The 15,310-nt window shown below is 62.1% G+C and overlaps 2 protein-coding genes across 4 annotated transcripts in view; one reads left to right on the top strand and one right to left on the bottom strand.

The window, feature by feature from the left end:
- The first annotated feature begins 432 nt into the window (after positions 1 to 432).
- Positions 433 to 7,123, top strand: LOC309530955 (F-box/WD repeat-containing protein 7-like). Its single transcript, XM_082220196.1, has 11 exons — positions 433 to 654; positions 2,071 to 2,153; positions 2,302 to 2,440; positions 2,805 to 2,939; positions 4,581 to 4,704; positions 4,787 to 4,923; positions 5,508 to 5,621; positions 5,717 to 5,898; positions 5,986 to 6,211; positions 6,288 to 6,498; positions 6,670 to 7,123. The coding sequence occupies exons 2-11, from the start codon at positions 2,071 to 2,073 to the stop codon at positions 6,936 to 6,938; spliced, it is 1,620 nt and encodes a 539-aa protein (XP_082076322.1). The 5' UTR covers positions 433 to 654; the 3' UTR covers positions 6,939 to 7,123.
- The window catches only part of DNHD1 (dynein heavy chain domain 1), a 46,992-nt gene continuing 38,798 nt past the window's right edge, over positions 7,117 to 15,310 (bottom strand). For 2 of the 3 annotated variants that reach the window (XM_082220193.1, XM_082220192.1), the window contains 13 exons: positions 13,865 to 14,296; positions 13,329 to 13,770; positions 13,099 to 13,245; positions 12,806 to 12,991; positions 12,258 to 12,436; positions 11,114 to 12,079; positions 10,846 to 11,017; positions 10,681 to 10,767; positions 10,188 to 10,389; positions 8,954 to 9,045; positions 8,696 to 8,848; positions 7,722 to 8,449; positions 7,117 to 7,610 (listed from right to left, as the gene is read on the bottom strand). In XM_082220193.1, coding sequence (XP_082076319.1) covers positions 7,149 to 7,610; positions 7,722 to 8,449; positions 8,696 to 8,848; positions 8,954 to 9,045; positions 10,188 to 10,389; positions 10,681 to 10,767; positions 10,846 to 11,017; positions 11,114 to 12,079; positions 12,258 to 12,436; positions 12,806 to 12,991; positions 13,099 to 13,245; positions 13,329 to 13,770; positions 13,865 to 14,296 — 4,248 coding nt within the window. In that variant the 3' untranslated portion in view covers positions 7,117 to 7,148. Of the gene's footprint in view, positions 7,611 to 7,721; positions 8,450 to 8,695; positions 9,046 to 10,187; positions 10,390 to 10,680; positions 10,768 to 10,845; positions 11,018 to 11,113; positions 12,080 to 12,257; positions 12,437 to 12,805; positions 12,992 to 13,098; positions 13,246 to 13,328; positions 13,771 to 13,864; positions 14,297 to 15,310 lie in introns of all 3 variants that reach the window. The other variant, XM_082220191.1, reaches the window with a different exon arrangement.

The raw sequence follows: 15,310 nt of genomic DNA on the forward strand, positions 1-15,310 counted from the left end.
GGGGAGGGGGGCTTTCCGGGGGGGGGCTCCTCTCCGCTCCTCCTCCCGGTGCGTGACGGGGCGCCCCTCTCCCGCCAGGAGCTGAAGGGCTTCGCCTCCCTGGAGGACCTGCTGCGCGTCAAGGGGGTCACGGCGCGGATCCTGGAGCTGAACAGCCAGAGGGTGACCTGCCAGCCGCCGCCGGAGCCGGAGCCGGAGCCCGCCCGAGGAGGAGCCGCCGCCGCCGCCGCCGCCTGTCCGGCGCCCGAGGTGGGCGAGGCGGGCGGGAGGCGGGCGGAAGAGAGCCGGGCGGGGGGCGGGCGGCCGGGCCGAGGCTCGCTGAACCCCGCGGCCCGCTCCCCCCCGCAGGCTCCGAACGAGGAGGCGGGCCAGTCGCCGCCGCCGCGTCCCGGGCAGCAGCGGGAGAGCTGGGCGCCGGCCTGCTTGGCGGCCGAGGCGGAGCCGGAGGAGGAGGAGCCGGGCAGCTCCTGCCCGCCGGGCGCCCCCGACTCCGAGGATGAGACGAGCGGCGGCGGCGGCGGCGGCAGCAGCGATGGCGAGGAGAGCGGCGGCGGCGGCGGGGACGTCTACTTCTACTACACGGTGGACGAGCGCTGGATCGACTACCTGGAGCGGACGGAGGGCGGCGGCCTCATCCGGCACACGCGGCCCAAGGTGAAGAAGGGGCTGCGGGGGGAGAGAAGGGGAGGAGGGAGACCCCGGGACGGGCCAGATCCAGCCGACGCTTCTCCTCTTCGGGAGCTGCCTGGGGAAAGGGGCCCAGAGAAAGGCCGGGGGCTCGGGGGCGCAGCAGCAGCAGCAGCAGCAGCTGAGGGTGCCCGTGCCAGGGGGCTTGTCTTCTCTTTGGCCCCGGGAGGCTGGCAGGAGGGGGGGAGGGGGAGGCTGGCCAGGACCTTCGGGTTCCTCCTGGAAATGTCTGTGGCATCAATGCTTGTGCTGAGCGTTTCTCAGGGGGGGGGGGGGCAGCCAAGGGACTGTGCTGACCAAAACGAGTGGGGGGGAGCTCTTGAATTTAATGCCGTGTTCCTTATATCTTTTTTCCCCTCCTCACTGGAGGAAGTTTTGAAGTCGGAGCACATTTTTCCTGTGCAGATTTTAAGTCTGCAGGTCATGGAGGAGGGGCTGTTGGGGGCTAAGCATGCTCTGCCCTGCCCAGTAGGAGGCAGCGATGCCTCTGGAAACCAGGTGTTGGACAGCTGACCAGGGGTGGGGGGAGTGTTGTTCTTGGGCACAGATTGGGCCTGGGGGTTTCCATAATGGGCATCTGGTTGGCCACTGTGGGGACAGAGGGCTGGACTGGACGGGCCTTCTGATCAGCAAGCCCAAGAGGGTCAGTGTGGTTTAGACCGCACTCCCATTCACATCCCTTTTTGAATCTGCACAATGGGGTGAGCTCCTGTTGCTTTGTCCCAGATTCTGCCAACCTAGCAGTTTGAGAAAATGCCAGTGCAAGTACATGAATTGGTACTTCTGTGACAGGAAGGTAAATGGCATTTCCGTGCGCTCTGATTTCCGTCACTGTGTTCGGTTGCGCCAGAAGCGGTTTAGTCCTGCTGGCCACATGACCTGGAAAAACTGCGGACAAACACCGGCTCCCTCAGGGTGAAGCACCCCATCGTCACCTTTGACTGGACTTAAACTGGGGTCCTTTACCTTTACTTGATGGGCCTGGCCTCACCCTGCAGGCTCATGTGATTCTCGGGTGTGTTCTGGCCATCAAGGCTCCAAGGATGAAAGGCAAAAGCCGTCAGGTGGGGAGAGGGCTGCTGCGTGCTGCATCTTTCTTCCCCACCTCCTGCGCTTACGAGGTTGTTGTGCCAAAGCACAGTTTGTAGATCTGTGTTCTGAGAGAGTGTTCAACCTTCCAGTCTTTTGGGGAGGCAGGAGGCATGGGGGCCCTGGCATGGCTGCTGTGCGGTGGAGGCAGCAAGAAGGGTACCCACTTGACCTGATGTGGCGCTGCGCACCAGGAGGGGGTGCTGCGTGCATTGCATAGCCTTTCTTCTTGCGGAGCTGAAGGGTTTCCTGGATCCGTGTGACTCCATTCCGCCCCATCTCTTTGCATTGCAGATGAAGCGCAAGTCAGAGAGCGGCCCAGATGGCAGAGCCCAGTCGCCTGGCAAGAAGCTGTGCAAGGGCTCGGAGAGGGGCAGGTGAGGAGGTTGCGGGTGGCGCTTGGGCGCTCCTGCAAGGTGCCGGGGGAGACAGGGGGTCTGTCTCCAGCAGGACTCTTGACTTGGGCCCCTGGCCGTGGCATTCTCCTGACACGCTTGCTTCCTGATACGCTTGCTTCCTCTCCAGAGTGCTGGGCCCCTGTGTCGCTAGCCCCACGGCCACCTTTGGGGATTTGCGGAACGCCAAGGCAGGCCAGGCGCGCTGCCGGCATGTCCCCCCAATGACACCACCCCCGGAGCTGCAGGACTGGCTGCGCACTTTCCAGGTGAGCGGCAGGCAGAGGCGCCTGCCTGTGTGTCATGCCTGAGGCCCTCGGCTGGAGGCAGAGCAGGGCTGTGCTTTCTGGCTGGCTTGCAGCTGACCTTCTGACCTTCGGCAAAGGCCTTTTCCCACGAGCCGGGCATTTGGCAGATGTTGGGCTGTGGTGTGTTTCTCATTTCCTATTTTGTTTTAGGGGTTTGATCTTAAAAGTGAGCTGATGCGTTGGTGGTGTTTCAACATTTAGAAAGCTACAAGGCTTTTGCTTTGATTGCTTTGATGGGCTGCTTTGTGACCTTGGTTCTGGCGCAGAGACGGGCTGCAGTCCTGGGTTTTGGGCTTGATCTCCCCTTACTCCTTTCTCCCGCCAGCGCTGGAGCGGCCCAGAGAAGCTGCTGGCTCTGGATGAGCTCATTGACCGCTGTGAGCCTCCTCAGATCAAGCACATGATGCAAGTGATTGAGCCCCAATTCCAGCGCGATTTCATATCGCTGCTTCCCAAAGAGGTGAGTGTCTTGTGGGTGGGGGCAGGGCAGCCGAGAGAGGAGAGTGGGGAGTTGTTGGCCGAAGGTGTTGGTGGAAGACGGAGCCTGCAGGGTGTTGCTAGAAAGCCTTGAGCAACAGGTCAGGAGATCAGAATCCGAGCCTCGGTCAAGAGGGGGGACAAGGGGACACGATAGGTAGCTGTAAAAGAAGCGAAGAAGTGTGCATGCGCAAAGAAGCTTATACCAGAACAAACTTAGTTGCTCTATAAGGTGGTATTTTATTTCGACTGCGTCAGACCAACACGGCTACCTACCTGTGTCTAAAACAAGTAAGAGTCAGAACTATTCATACCAGCTGCACATTTTTAAAGTGTGCATGAAACCTCACAGAAACACTAGGATGAAGTAACAGAGAGAAACGGGAAGAAGAGAACTTGATCTGAAGTGCAAATGTGGCGCCAGCAGGAAAATAGTGTAGAGCCAGTTGCTTTAGCAGGAGATGAGACACATCAGAGGAGGAGCTATTTGATTTGAGTACAAGGCCTTGGGAAACCTTTAACGGCAAGAATCAAAGTTACCGGAGAACCTGAAGGCCTGGTGAGAAGCTAAGAGCCAGAGTTCAGTTCCTGCCAGAGAGGGGAAAAAGGAAGGAGACAGGCAAGGGAAGGAGCAGCAGCAGAGGGCGTTGCAAGAGGGAGGAAGAACGAATCAGCCCCAGAGAGGGAGGGTGGGAGAGAGCCTGCCCCAGAGCAAGCGGCAGGGGTCCCAGGCCTTGTCTCTCCAGGGCAGCAGAAAGTGATGGAGAAGAGGAAGTGGGTGGGTGGTAATTGGGCAGGGAAATCAGGCCTCTGGGATCCAAAAGATTTCTGGTGCTAAGGCAAAAGTTGGGCTTTATTCTCAAATTAGGCTTCAAAATGTAAACAGATGCAGAGTACAAAACCTTGGTTTTTTGAAAGTGATTGTTAAATGGTTTTAAATGGTGTTGTCATAAGTGGCAGATGGGCTGAACACTTTCAGTCAAAAGCTCCTTTTTCTTAACTTTTAAATATACAAACATGAAGGGGAGGCTGTCAAAGATGCCGAGGGAGGGAAGAGACAGCGGCCAATGGATTTAGCTCGCTTGAACGTCTGCATACATGAGCTAATGTAACGGACGCTCTCTCCCTGCCTCTCCAGGCCAAAGCAGAACTTCCCTTGTGAGGTGCAGGCTACCATTTTTAGAGCAAAAGTTGTGTCATAGGGAGCATCCAAAGAAAGCCAGATCAGACGGGAGTGGCAAGGAGGACAATAAGAAATGGCAGGAGGATGCTGGGAGGGCAGGAAATGGGCCCAGATGGTCAGGACAGGGAGCTCAGACGCAGACTCTGCGCTGGATTGGAAAGGCAGGAGAGGCCTTGGGGGCTGTGAAGCAGTTTGGGATTGCGTGGCCACAGTGGCCCTGACAGCTGCCGTGTGGGAGGAGGGTGTGGACCACAGGCTCTGATCCAGCTCTCTTCTTGGAGGAGCATTGGACGGCTGCTTCAGATGTTCGGCTGGAGAGGGCGAAAGGTCATCGAGATGGCAAAGTCTCCACCTTGCTGTGGTGGACGTGAGAAGCTGCCCAGGCTTGCCATTTGCACCCAGGCTTGCCATTCACGGGAGGAAATCTTCTCCCTTTTGCAGTTGGCGCTCTATGTGCTCTCGTTCCTGGAGCCGCGGGACCTGCTCCGGGCGGCGCAGACCTGTCGCTACTGGCGGATTTTGGCCGAGGACAACCTGTTGTGGCGGGAGAAGTGCCGCGATGCAGGTGAGGCTCAGCTCCTGCCCGGTGTTGCTTCCCGGCTGCCCTGGGGCCTCCTCCCTGTCACAGCCGCTTCTGCCTCCTGCAGGTATCGAGGAGCCCCTGAGTCTGCGCAAGCGCCGGCTGCTCAGCCCAGGCTTCATGTACAGCCCCTGGAAACTGGCCTTCCTGCGGCAGCACCGAATCGACATGAACTGGCGTGGCGGGGATGCCCGCCCCCCCAAGGTAGGGGACCTCCCTGACCCCCACCATTGGGGTGACGTGGTGCGGGGTTTGCGCACCTCGTCATGGGCTAAGACACTACTCTGGGATCTCCGGGGTGGCTGCACGATGGGGACCAAGGAGCAGGCTCTGGAGGAAGAGCAGCCCAATGCCTGGGTGCCCAGCTGGGTCCCTGTGCTATACCCAGGGCTCAGTGGTGGGCTGGGACAGGCATGTGCCCCATACTCTTGAGAGAGCTGCTGCTGCTGCTGCTGCTGAGCTAGGTGGACCAGGCAAGGACCTTTGACTTCTGGCAAAGAAGATCCAGAAGGTAGAATTATTCTGGCTATTCACAAATGCGGGATGGGGGGGGGGAGAGAGAGACTTGGTTGCTCCTTGAATTGGGGCTGTCACTGTGGCTGCACCTCCAGCCCTTGCTGAATTTGAAGTCCGCCTGCTTGATGCCAGCTCCTGACCGCTGGGCCTGGTCTCAAGCCTTGGAGGACTCAAGGCCACTGGGCTTTGGGAGGAAGCCGCCCCTTCCCTCAACCGCAGAAAGGGGGCGCAGGGTGATGCCGGCTGGCCTGCTCATTCTCTCCCTGGGCCAGGTTCTGAAGGGCCACGATGACCACGTCATCACCTGCCTCCAGTTTTGCGGCAACCGCATTGTGAGCGGCTCGGATGACAACACGCTCAAGGTGTGGTCGGCTGTCACCGGGGAGGTGAGTGCTGGGAAATGGTGCTGTGGGCGGGGCTGGCTGTGGCTCCGCCTTCCCTGGCTCTGAGCATCTTCCTCCTCCTCCTCCTCCTCCTGCAGTGCGTTCAGACCCTGGTGGGGCACACGGGGGGCGTCTGGTCTTCCCAGATGAGGGACAACATCGTCATCAGCGGCTCAACAGACCGCACCCTCAAGGTGTGGAACGCGGACACAGGCGAGTGCGTGCACACCCTCTACGGGCACACCTCCACCGTGCGCTGCATGCACCTCCACGGCAGCAGGTAGGTGGGGGGGGGGGAGTCGCTCCAGGGACCCCTCCTGCCCCTCCTGCCTGGGACTCAAGCTGCTTGTCTCTCCTCCCTGGGCAGGGTGGTGAGCGGGTCCCGGGACGCCACCCTCCGCCTCTGGGACATCGAGACAGGGCAGTGCCTGCACGTGCTGATGGGCCATGTGGCCGCCGTCCGCTGCGTCCAGTACGACGGGCACAAGGTGGTGAGTGGCGCCTACGACTACACGGTCAAGGTCTGGGACCCCGAGACGGAGAGCTGCATCCACACCTTGCAAGGCCACACCAATCGCGTCTACTCCCTGCAGGTGAGGGACCCCGATCCCTCCCCCCCACCCCCCGAGTCGCACAGCCCCTCACTCCTCCCACCCCTCTCTTGCGCAGTTTGATGGGACCCACATTGTGAGCGGCTCCCTGGACACCTCGATCCGCGTGTGGGACGCCGAGAGCGGCAACTGCCTGCACACCTTGATGGGGCACCAGTCCCTGACCAGCGGCATGGAGCTGCGCGACAACATCCTGGTCTCTGGCAACGCCGACTCCACGGTCAAGATCTGGGACATCAAGACGGGCCAGTGCCTGCAGACCTTGCAAGGTTGGTGCTGCGGGCAGCTGGCTTGCTGCAGGGAGCTGAAACTCCCCATCGGACCTCACAAAGTCCTGGGGGCGGGGGGAGGCTTTTCTCCCTCTGGGCAGAGGCCTGCCACCAGGGGCGTCCTCCGGGAAGAGGCGGCTGCTTCTCACCTTCTTTGCCCCCCTTCTGCAGGTCCCAGCAAGCACCAGAGTGCCGTCACCTGCCTCCAGTTCAGCTCCAAGTTTGTGGTGACCAGCTCAGATGACGGCACCGTCAAGCTGTGGGACCTCAAGACGGGCGAGTTTGTGCGCAACCTGGTGGCGCTGGAGAGTGGCGGCAGCGGGGGGGTGGTCTGGCGCATCCGGGCCTCCAACACAAAGCTGGTGTGTGCCGTGGGAAGCCGCAACGGGACTGAGGAGACCAAGCTGCTTGTTTTGGATTTTGACGTGGACCTGAAATGAGGAGGAGGGCTGGACTGGCAGGGGGGGGGCCTGCGGGACGGGCATCCCCCCAGGCGCGAGTGAGTGGTGCCTGGCCGCGCACCTTATTTATAGCTTGGCTGCAGGGCCCTGGGCGGCCGGCAGAGCGGCAGAGCACCCAAGTCTGCTTTTTGTACACACTAATAATATATCACTTTATTTCTGTACACGGCTTTCTTTGTGTCATGTGGGTTAAGCCTGGGAGGGGGGCGGGGGCTGTCCTGGGGAGGGGGCTCTGGGGGAGGGGGCAGGAGGGCGCTGCCTTTGCCCCGTGCTGCTGTCCCCCTCCCAGCGCAGGAGGCTGACGGCGTGAACACGCTGCTGGAGGCACAGCTCAGGGGCCATCTTGGAAGGCAGGCTCAGGTGCAGGATGACGTGCTGGCTGCCCAGCGCCACAGGGACCTCGGGGACCCCCAGGTAGACGGGGCACTGGAACTTGCTGGCTGGCAGCTTGGGGGTGGTGCCAGCGGAGGCCGTGTCCCAGGTCAGGCGGGCGGCCTGGATCCAGATGGTGGGCAGCGGGCAGGGCTCGGCCGTGCGACTCTCCTGCAGGAGCCCACTCTGGGCCTTCCAGAAGGCGTGGCGCAGCTCCAGCCCGCTCAGGTAGATGCCTTTCTCGGGGGCGCTGGTGGGGGGCGGCCCACTGGGAAGGACCTGGCAAAGGAAGGCAAGAGGGAGGGGGAAAGGGGGCGCTCAGGGACCGGGGCTGCGGGGCCTGCCCCCGTGCCCGCCCCCATGCCCGCCCGCCCGCCCTCTCCTCCCTACCTGTTGGTGCAGCTGGTAGCGGTGCAGCTCCTGCCTCTCCACGCGGGCCCTCTCTTGCAGCACGGCCAGGAGGAGGCGGCGGGGCTGGTGGAAGGCGGCCAGCTGGTAGTGGGCTACGAGCGGCCCGCTGATGGAGCCCAGGTAGCTGCAGAGGAGCTGGGTCCGCTGCTGGAGCGCCTGCAGCCAGGCCGGGGGGGCCTGGGGGCCGGTGAGGGCGTAGGGCAGCCAGGGGCTGGGCAGGCGGCCCTGCTTCAGGTGGTAGAGGATGGTGCTGCAGCGGCGGGAGGAGCAGGGCTCCCCCTGCAGGCGCTCCTGGGCACAGCAGAGGTCGCGGCCCACCTGCTTCAGCAGGGCCAGGAGGATGCCCGCCTCCTCCAGCAGGAAGCGCTGCAGGGGGCGCGGCCGGGGGCGGGCCTGCCCTTGCGGGGGGCACCCCTTCCAGCCCACCTCCCAGCCGCACTCGCTCAGCTGCTCCTGCAGCGCCTGCACCAGCCGGATCCCGTCCCCCAGCAGCTGCTCCAGGGCCCCTGTGCGCGGGCGGCAGGGGGCCCGGCGGGGCTGCCACAGGCCCTGGGAGGCCTGCAGGGCCCCCAGCAAGGCCTGGCTCCGCTCCGCCAGCATCCGCTGCTGCAGCGCGCTGCACAGGCCGATCCCGCCAGGCTCCATGGGGCTGGGCAGCTGCTCGATGCCGGCCTGGGTGGCGGCGGCCGCCTCCTCGTCCGTGTTCCCTGCAGGGTGCAAGGAAAGGGAGGGGGGTCAGCAGAGCACCCAGCGCCCCCCCCCCCGGCAGGCTCTTCCCCCTTCAATTCATGAAGGGCCCCACAATGGCCCCCCACTGCCGCTTCCAGATACCCCTTGCCGGAAACCGCAGGCGGGGGGGGGGAGGGGTGTGTGTGTTGCTCTTGTGCCTGAGTCCCGCTTGCGGCTTTCCCGCAGTGAGAACAGGGTGCCGGGCTCTTCTGATCTTCTCTCACCTGGGTTGGGGCAGCCGACGACTGTGGCCACGAGCTGCTGGAGGCTGGAGACTGGCTGCTGGGAGGAGGCAGGAGCCAAGCAGGCCTGGCAGAGGCTCTGTACCACTTGGGCATCACCGCTGTCCAGGATGTGGCCCCCGTAGAGCATGGTCCCTGCAGAGACCCAAGAGCCAGCCGTGTTTCGGGGGGGGGGGGCTTCAAGGCCTTGGCTCTTGCAGGCTGTCCCCTTGAACCCCTCACTCTGCCCTGTTTCCATACCGGCCAGCTCCTGCAGGGCTTCCTGGGCTCCGTCTGTTAGGCAGCTCAGCCTCTCCTGGATTTTGAGCCCGGCCAACACTTCCCCCTGGCTCCTGCAAGGGCAGCACAACCTCAGGCACAGGGCAGAGTCAGAGCAAAAGCCACACTCCTGGCTTGCCAGAGTGAGGACCGTCTTGGCCCGGGGGGGGGGGCTGCTCCCAACTTCTCCTTCACTGAAGGATTTCAAGCAGGAGTCTTTAGCTGTGATTCCCGCATTGCAGGAGCTTGGACTAAAGGACCCTTGGGGCGCCCCTACAATTCTGGTTCTATGAAAGATTCTTGGGTAAACGTCATTTTGGGATCAGTGGGAAACAGGTTAAGAAACAGGAAGTAAGAATAAAGAGGTGGTTCTCCCAATTGTGGGATGTACAAAGTATTCCAGTGTGGCAGCCATGAAAAAGGAAATTTGCATGCGAGGGATCAGTAGGAAAGGAATTGAGAATAAAACTGCCAGTATCATCATGCCGTTTCAGGAATCTGGCGTGTGCCCACATTTGAAGAACTATATACAGTCCTGGGCACCTCCTCTCTCCTCAAAAAGGTTATTGCAGAGTCGGAAAAGATTCCGGAGGGGCCCCCTGAGGGAAAAGTGATGTACTTTGGGGCAAAAGAAACCCCTAACAAGTGGGGTCTGGACTGCTGTGGCCAACGCAGGAAGGAGCTCATGGAGTCCCTTTTTGGTTGGTCACTCTGAGAACAGAAGGCTGACTAGATGGAGCCCCTTTGGCCTGATCCGGCTGCTGCAGGACTCCGTAGGCTCCTCCTACTTGGCAGCTTCCATGGGTGCGTCCCGGGTACCCTCTGGGGAGCCCTGTTGAATTCTGTGAGGCACAGGTAAGGGGTCTTCCTCCTCCTGCTGCTGCCAGAAAGGGCTGCAGGGAGAAAGCCCTCAGCCTTTCTCTGGCTGCCTGTCAGCTGGGAGATCCAAGCCCTCATCCACCACCGCTGCTGCTGCTGCTTCCCACTCTGCTCCCCACCCCCCTTGCAGCCAGCAGCCCCCTCTGTGGGCAAGGACTGGTTTGTTAGCCCACACAGGCAGCTCCAAGAGCAGGGGAAGAATGGGGAGCCCACAGGTGGCGATTCAGGGTGCTTTCCAAGTAGCCTAAAGCAGAGGAGGAGTTTCCAAGCTCCCAGGAGATGTACTGGCAGGCTCTTTGCCTCGCTGCTGGACAGGGCGAGCACCTCCTTCACTCACCACAGGTATGTCTCTGCCTGGGTCCACTGGGCATAGGTCTGCCTGTAGAGCAGGACCCCATAGAGGGCGAGGAGGGGCAGCCGCTGCTCTGTGTCTAGGTTCTGGGTTCGCCCCTGCAGCCAGTAGTGGCTGCGTGCCAGGATGCCCTTCAGCTCCAGTGGCATATCGCAGAAGAGGGAGGTGGCACTGCGCTTCAGGAGTTCTGTTGGCACAGAAGAGAATCAACCACCACAGCAGAGGCTGGGAGGGACAGTAAGGACAGCCGAGGCCGTGAGAAGTTGCTCAGCTTCTGTTTCTCCCGCAGAGGCAGCGGCACTGGGAGAGAGCCCAGGTGACCATGAGCAAGAGGGAGCGGGGCCCTGGGAGAGAGAGAGAGAGATGCAAAGGGGGGCAGGGCGCCTCTTTCCCCAAGGGGTAGGCAGGGCGTGGAGAAGCCCCTCTGGCCGTGCCCCCCTGCGGCATCAGCCTCCCTCCCTCCTCCCTGGCCTGGTACCTGGCATGGAATGAGGGGCGTCAGCTGCAGTGATGAGCCACAGGCGGAACTTGGTGTGGATCTCGAGGCCTCCCCCTGGCACCTTGCCTGTGCAAAAAGAGGGCAAGGTGAGAGGGGCTTTGGCCGGGGGAGAGAGACACCTCCCGCTGCTTCCATCCGCCTCACCTGAGGATTTCACCAACTGGTCCAGCAGCTGCAGCAAGTCGGGGTCCCAGTGCTCCTGGAGGTGGCAGTTGGTCAAGACCAGCCACTTGCCTCTCTTGCTGCAGATGGGCAGCGTCCGCCAAACCCGCTTGCAGGCATCTGGGGTGCCAAAGGAGATGACGACCACGCTTCCCTGCAGGGCGGGGCCGGGTTACTTGCTCTGTCCTCCCAGAGGGACGCAGCTGACCCCTGCCCCCATTGCCCCTGCCCCTCCTTGTGCCCGGCTCACCCCTCGTCCCCGCTGGGTGGCCATCTGCTGGATCCAGAGGAGCGGGTGCATGAAGCAGCCTGGCGAGCTGGCCGAGGGCGTGTGGAAGATGATGGGCTTGTTGGCCCGGCTGTAGGAGTACGGGTAGGTGATGGCCATTTCCTCGGTGAGAGACCAGCCCAGCGAGCAGGTGGTGAGGGCCGAGACCACGCTGCTCATGGCAGAAGGACACAAGATGCGCCACAGGATGGCGCGCTGGAAAGGCCTGAGGTGGGCGTGGCTGGGACACAGGGCCAGCCCCACCATGGTGGAGCGCAGGCGGAAGTACTCCTGCCACTGGGCGGCTTGCCCAGCCAGGGAGGCCTGCAGCCCCTGGAACCCAGGGACGTTCTCCAGCAAGCCGCACTCCTCCCAGGCCTCCGCGCTCACCCAGCTGGGGCGAGGCACCCCGGCCGGCGGCTGCAGAAGCTCCTTGGCCGCCGGCTCCCGCAGGCCCTGGCAGAAGGCCAGCCACTCCAGCGGGGTGATTTCCCCCGAGACCTTCAGCGTGGCCACGGCCCCCAGGAAGAGGTAGAGGAGGCGGTCCATCTCCCGCAGGCAGGGCACCGCCTCGGTGAGGCAGTGGTGGAGCACGGCCTTGCTGAGCTCCCGGAGGCGCGACTCCAGCGACTCCTGCTTGGTGGTCTCCTGGCGCTTGGTGGAGAGCAGGGCCTGGCGCACGTGGGCCACGCAGACGCTGCTGGGGAAGCTGTAGGAGGGGTGGAGGCGGCAGACCTGCTGCAGGGCCAGGTGCAGGGCCACGCCCAGGCGGGGCACCGTCCGGTACTTGTTGCACAGCGCCGCCTGGTCCTGGTGCTGGGAGACCATGTGCTGGTGGGTGGCGTGCAGCGCCTGGATCTGTGTCTGCAGCAGCCGCACCATCGGCATGAAGTTCTCCTCCTCCAGCAGAGAGCGCTGCGGCTGGGCAATCAGGGCCACCAGCTCCTCCTGCGGGAAGGGCCACGGGGCTGGGCTGAGTGGCTTCTCCACGGCCGCCCCACTGCCCCACGCTAAGCCCCAGGAGCCCCTGCCTCCCTCCAGCTCCTCCTGCGGGGAAGGGCCACGGGGCTGGGCTGAGCGGCCTCTCCACGGCCGCCCCACGCCAAGCCCCAGGACCCATCCTCACCTCCGTGGCCTCCAGCTTTCCCTCCAGCTGCAGGATCCCAAACTGCAAGGCCTGCTGGTTCTTCAGGATCTCCTTCCGCTCGGCCCGCAGGACCTCCACCAGCAGCAGCTCCTCCAGCGCCTCCGGGCTGAGGCTGAGGTCAATCACGTTCAGGCTCTTGAGAAGCTCGTGGTCCACCTCTGCCAAGAGGAGCCGGGCGGGAGGCAGGGCCCAGCCGTCCCAGTCACCCGCCTGCCTGCCGGCCTGCCACTCTCCGCCCATGGCTGGCTGCGGGCTGGAGGCACCTGCGGCTCTGGTCCCCCCACACTTTGGGGAAGCCAAGGAGGTCGCTGCCGGGCTTGGACAGCGCAGCTTCCAATGCTGACTCTGGCTTTGCTTCCACCCGCAGCAGCTGGAAGTTTCCAAAGCCTCTCCCCCTCTCTGAGAGGGGAGCCGAAGACGGCTCTCAGGGTGAGCAGCGAGTGGCTGAGCCGCCTCCCCCCACCTCGGCTCCCTGGGGAGGGATTCCCCAGATGAGAGCCAGGAGGGCACGTGGGCGCCTCCCTTACCTGCAGCCAAAGCCTCCAGAGGCAGCTCAGTGCACAGGTAGAGGCGGAAGCCGGGGGGCACCTGCGCCAGGTCCTCCATTGACTTGGAGTGGAGGGCACCTCCGAACGAATCCTTCTGCATCAGCTCTTCCAGGGCTGGGCACCAGGGGACGTTCTTTTCAAAGTCCGTCAGCAAGACAGGGGTGCCTGTGAGGAGGCGGGAGCCAAGCAGCCCGTTTGCCTGAGCTCCCGGAGGTGCTGGCGAAAGAGAGCTGCACCCTCCCACCCAGGGGGCACCCCCTTCCTCTGCTCACCAAGGCTGGCGGCTTTGCAGAGGCTCTGCTCCAGGTCTGGGTCTGTGAGCGACAGGACCTCCAGGTTGTCTTCCGCGATCTCTATGGAGCTGCCCTGCTCCACCATGTCCGGCACCAGGTCAGAGATGGCATAGACCTGAGAATCCGCTGTAAAGAGGGGCTGGATGAGAAGCTACCCGCAGGCAAGGCCATGTGCCTGACCCCCCCCCCCGGCCGCACACCCCACTCACCCTCTTCCATAGCTCTGGACGTCAGCAGCCAGAGATAGGCCTGCTTGTCAGGGTCCACCAGCAGAGGCCAGCGGTGAGCCTGCGAGTGGAGGCTGGAGAGCAGGATCATGCCCACCAGGCGGCTGCTGGGGACCTTGGGCTTGTGGACTCGATCCCAGAGGCGCTGCTCTGGAGGAGAGCTGAGCAGGGACGCCAGATGCAGGGGCTGTTGCACAGCCAGCAGCAGGTCACTGTGGGAGGCTGGGCCAGGGCAGGGCAGCTCCTTCTGCAGGAGCCGCCTCACGTCGTCCGGCCCGAGGGGGCCCCAGGCCCCGGCACACACCGCCTGCCACTTCTCCAGCAGCTCCTCCCGCCGCTGCGGAGGGAACGGGCCCAGGTAGGAGAGGCTGGCTGCGGAGAGGAGGGCGTCGCCACAGACTGTTATGCGATGGGATTCCAGGTTCTAGGAAGGAAAGCAGAGGCGCCAGAGGGCTGAGTCTGGGAGAACGGCACGGGGGGGGGACATGGGGGGACAGCCGCCCGCCCGCCCCTCTTACCCTTGTGACAGTTGTCCAGCTGGCCATGTGCTCGGCCACGGAGCTCTCGACGGTGGTGGCCTCCTCCTTGGCCTGCAGGGAGTGGGTGAGCTGGTGCATCAGCTTCTCCTGGCGCTCCTGCTTCTGCTTCAGCTCCTTGATGCGCAGCTGGGTGGCATCTCTCAGGTATTCCGAGTGCAGGCGCCGGTCGCCCAGCTCCACCTTCTCTGCGTTGATCTGGGCGTCGCAGTACTTTAGCCGCGCGATGGTCGGCTGCCAGTCGAGCAGGGCCCAGTGGTACCAGTAGGTGGCCGAGATCCACTGGAAGAGGGCGGCAGCAGCCTGGCTGGCGCTGGAGATGCTGCTCTCAGAGATGCGCTCGTGAGTCACAGCCCGGCCCAGGGCCTCAAAGAGCTCTGTGGTGAGGCTGTCCTTGGGGTAGAAGACAAGATCCTGGAGGGGCAAGCGGAGGGAGGGAATGGGACCCTGGCCTGCCTTTTTCACCAAGGAATGAGGGGCAAGAAACACTAGGCTGCTTGTATTAAAATGCCCCAAGCTAAAACAACCGGTTGCTTACCATGAAGGTGGGCCAAAGGGGAGCAGTTCCAGAAGCACCCAGGGGACTGAGGGGGGCTTCCAGCCTGTCCACCTCGCCAGCTCCTGCACATGGCCTCTCCTCTGCCTGGCCTCCATGCCCCTTTGGTCACAGAGCATGGGAGCCACTCCAGCGGTGCCATTTCCCCTCCCATTCACCCCGTCTGCAGAGGCCCGTTTGGAGCTCTTCACAGTCTCTACTTGTTTTCACAACTCTGAACAGTTTAGTATTGTCCGCAGACTTGAGCTCTAACTCTGAGTCGTTTGTGTGCAAGTTAAAAAGCTCGTGTCCCGATCCTGATCCTTGGGGCACTCCACATTACACATGTGTTTGCTCAGAGAACAGACCATCTATTCTTACTCTTTGCTTCCTGTGATTTAACCAATTCCATAGTCACAAGAGGACTTCTCCTCTTACTCCTTGACTGCTAAGCTTACTCAGGAGTCTTTGATGAGGGACTATATCAAAAGCTTTTTGAACTCATCAAAAGAAATAAAGCAAATGCCATGCAAGGAAGGAATTACTAACCAGAGATGTGTAAGCATTTACTGTTAACAACCAGTATGTATCAGAAAGCAACAGAAAGAAAAGAAATTAAAGACAAAAATGGTTCAACAGAAGTGACTGAACCTAACAGATATATTCAAAATACAGTCAGAATTGTTCTTGGTCTCTCTCATTTTCTTGCAGAGGAGGGGGAAGAACTCTGTTGCAACAGAAATATAAAGATCTGCCTTGCTTTCACTGGATCCTGCCTCCATCCACTCTCCTCTGGTTGGTCATGGCTTGAGGGGACTCAAGAGTCCCTTGGAGGAGGAAAAGGCCACTTTTTCTACAACCCTTGAGGGATAATTTTATATATACAGTATAAT

Source organism: Podarcis vaucheri (genome assembly GCF_965113315.1).
Source record: "Podarcis vaucheri genome assembly, chromosome: 4".
Classification (NCBI taxonomy): Eukaryota; Metazoa; Chordata; class Lepidosauria; order Squamata; family Lacertidae; genus Podarcis; species Podarcis vaucheri.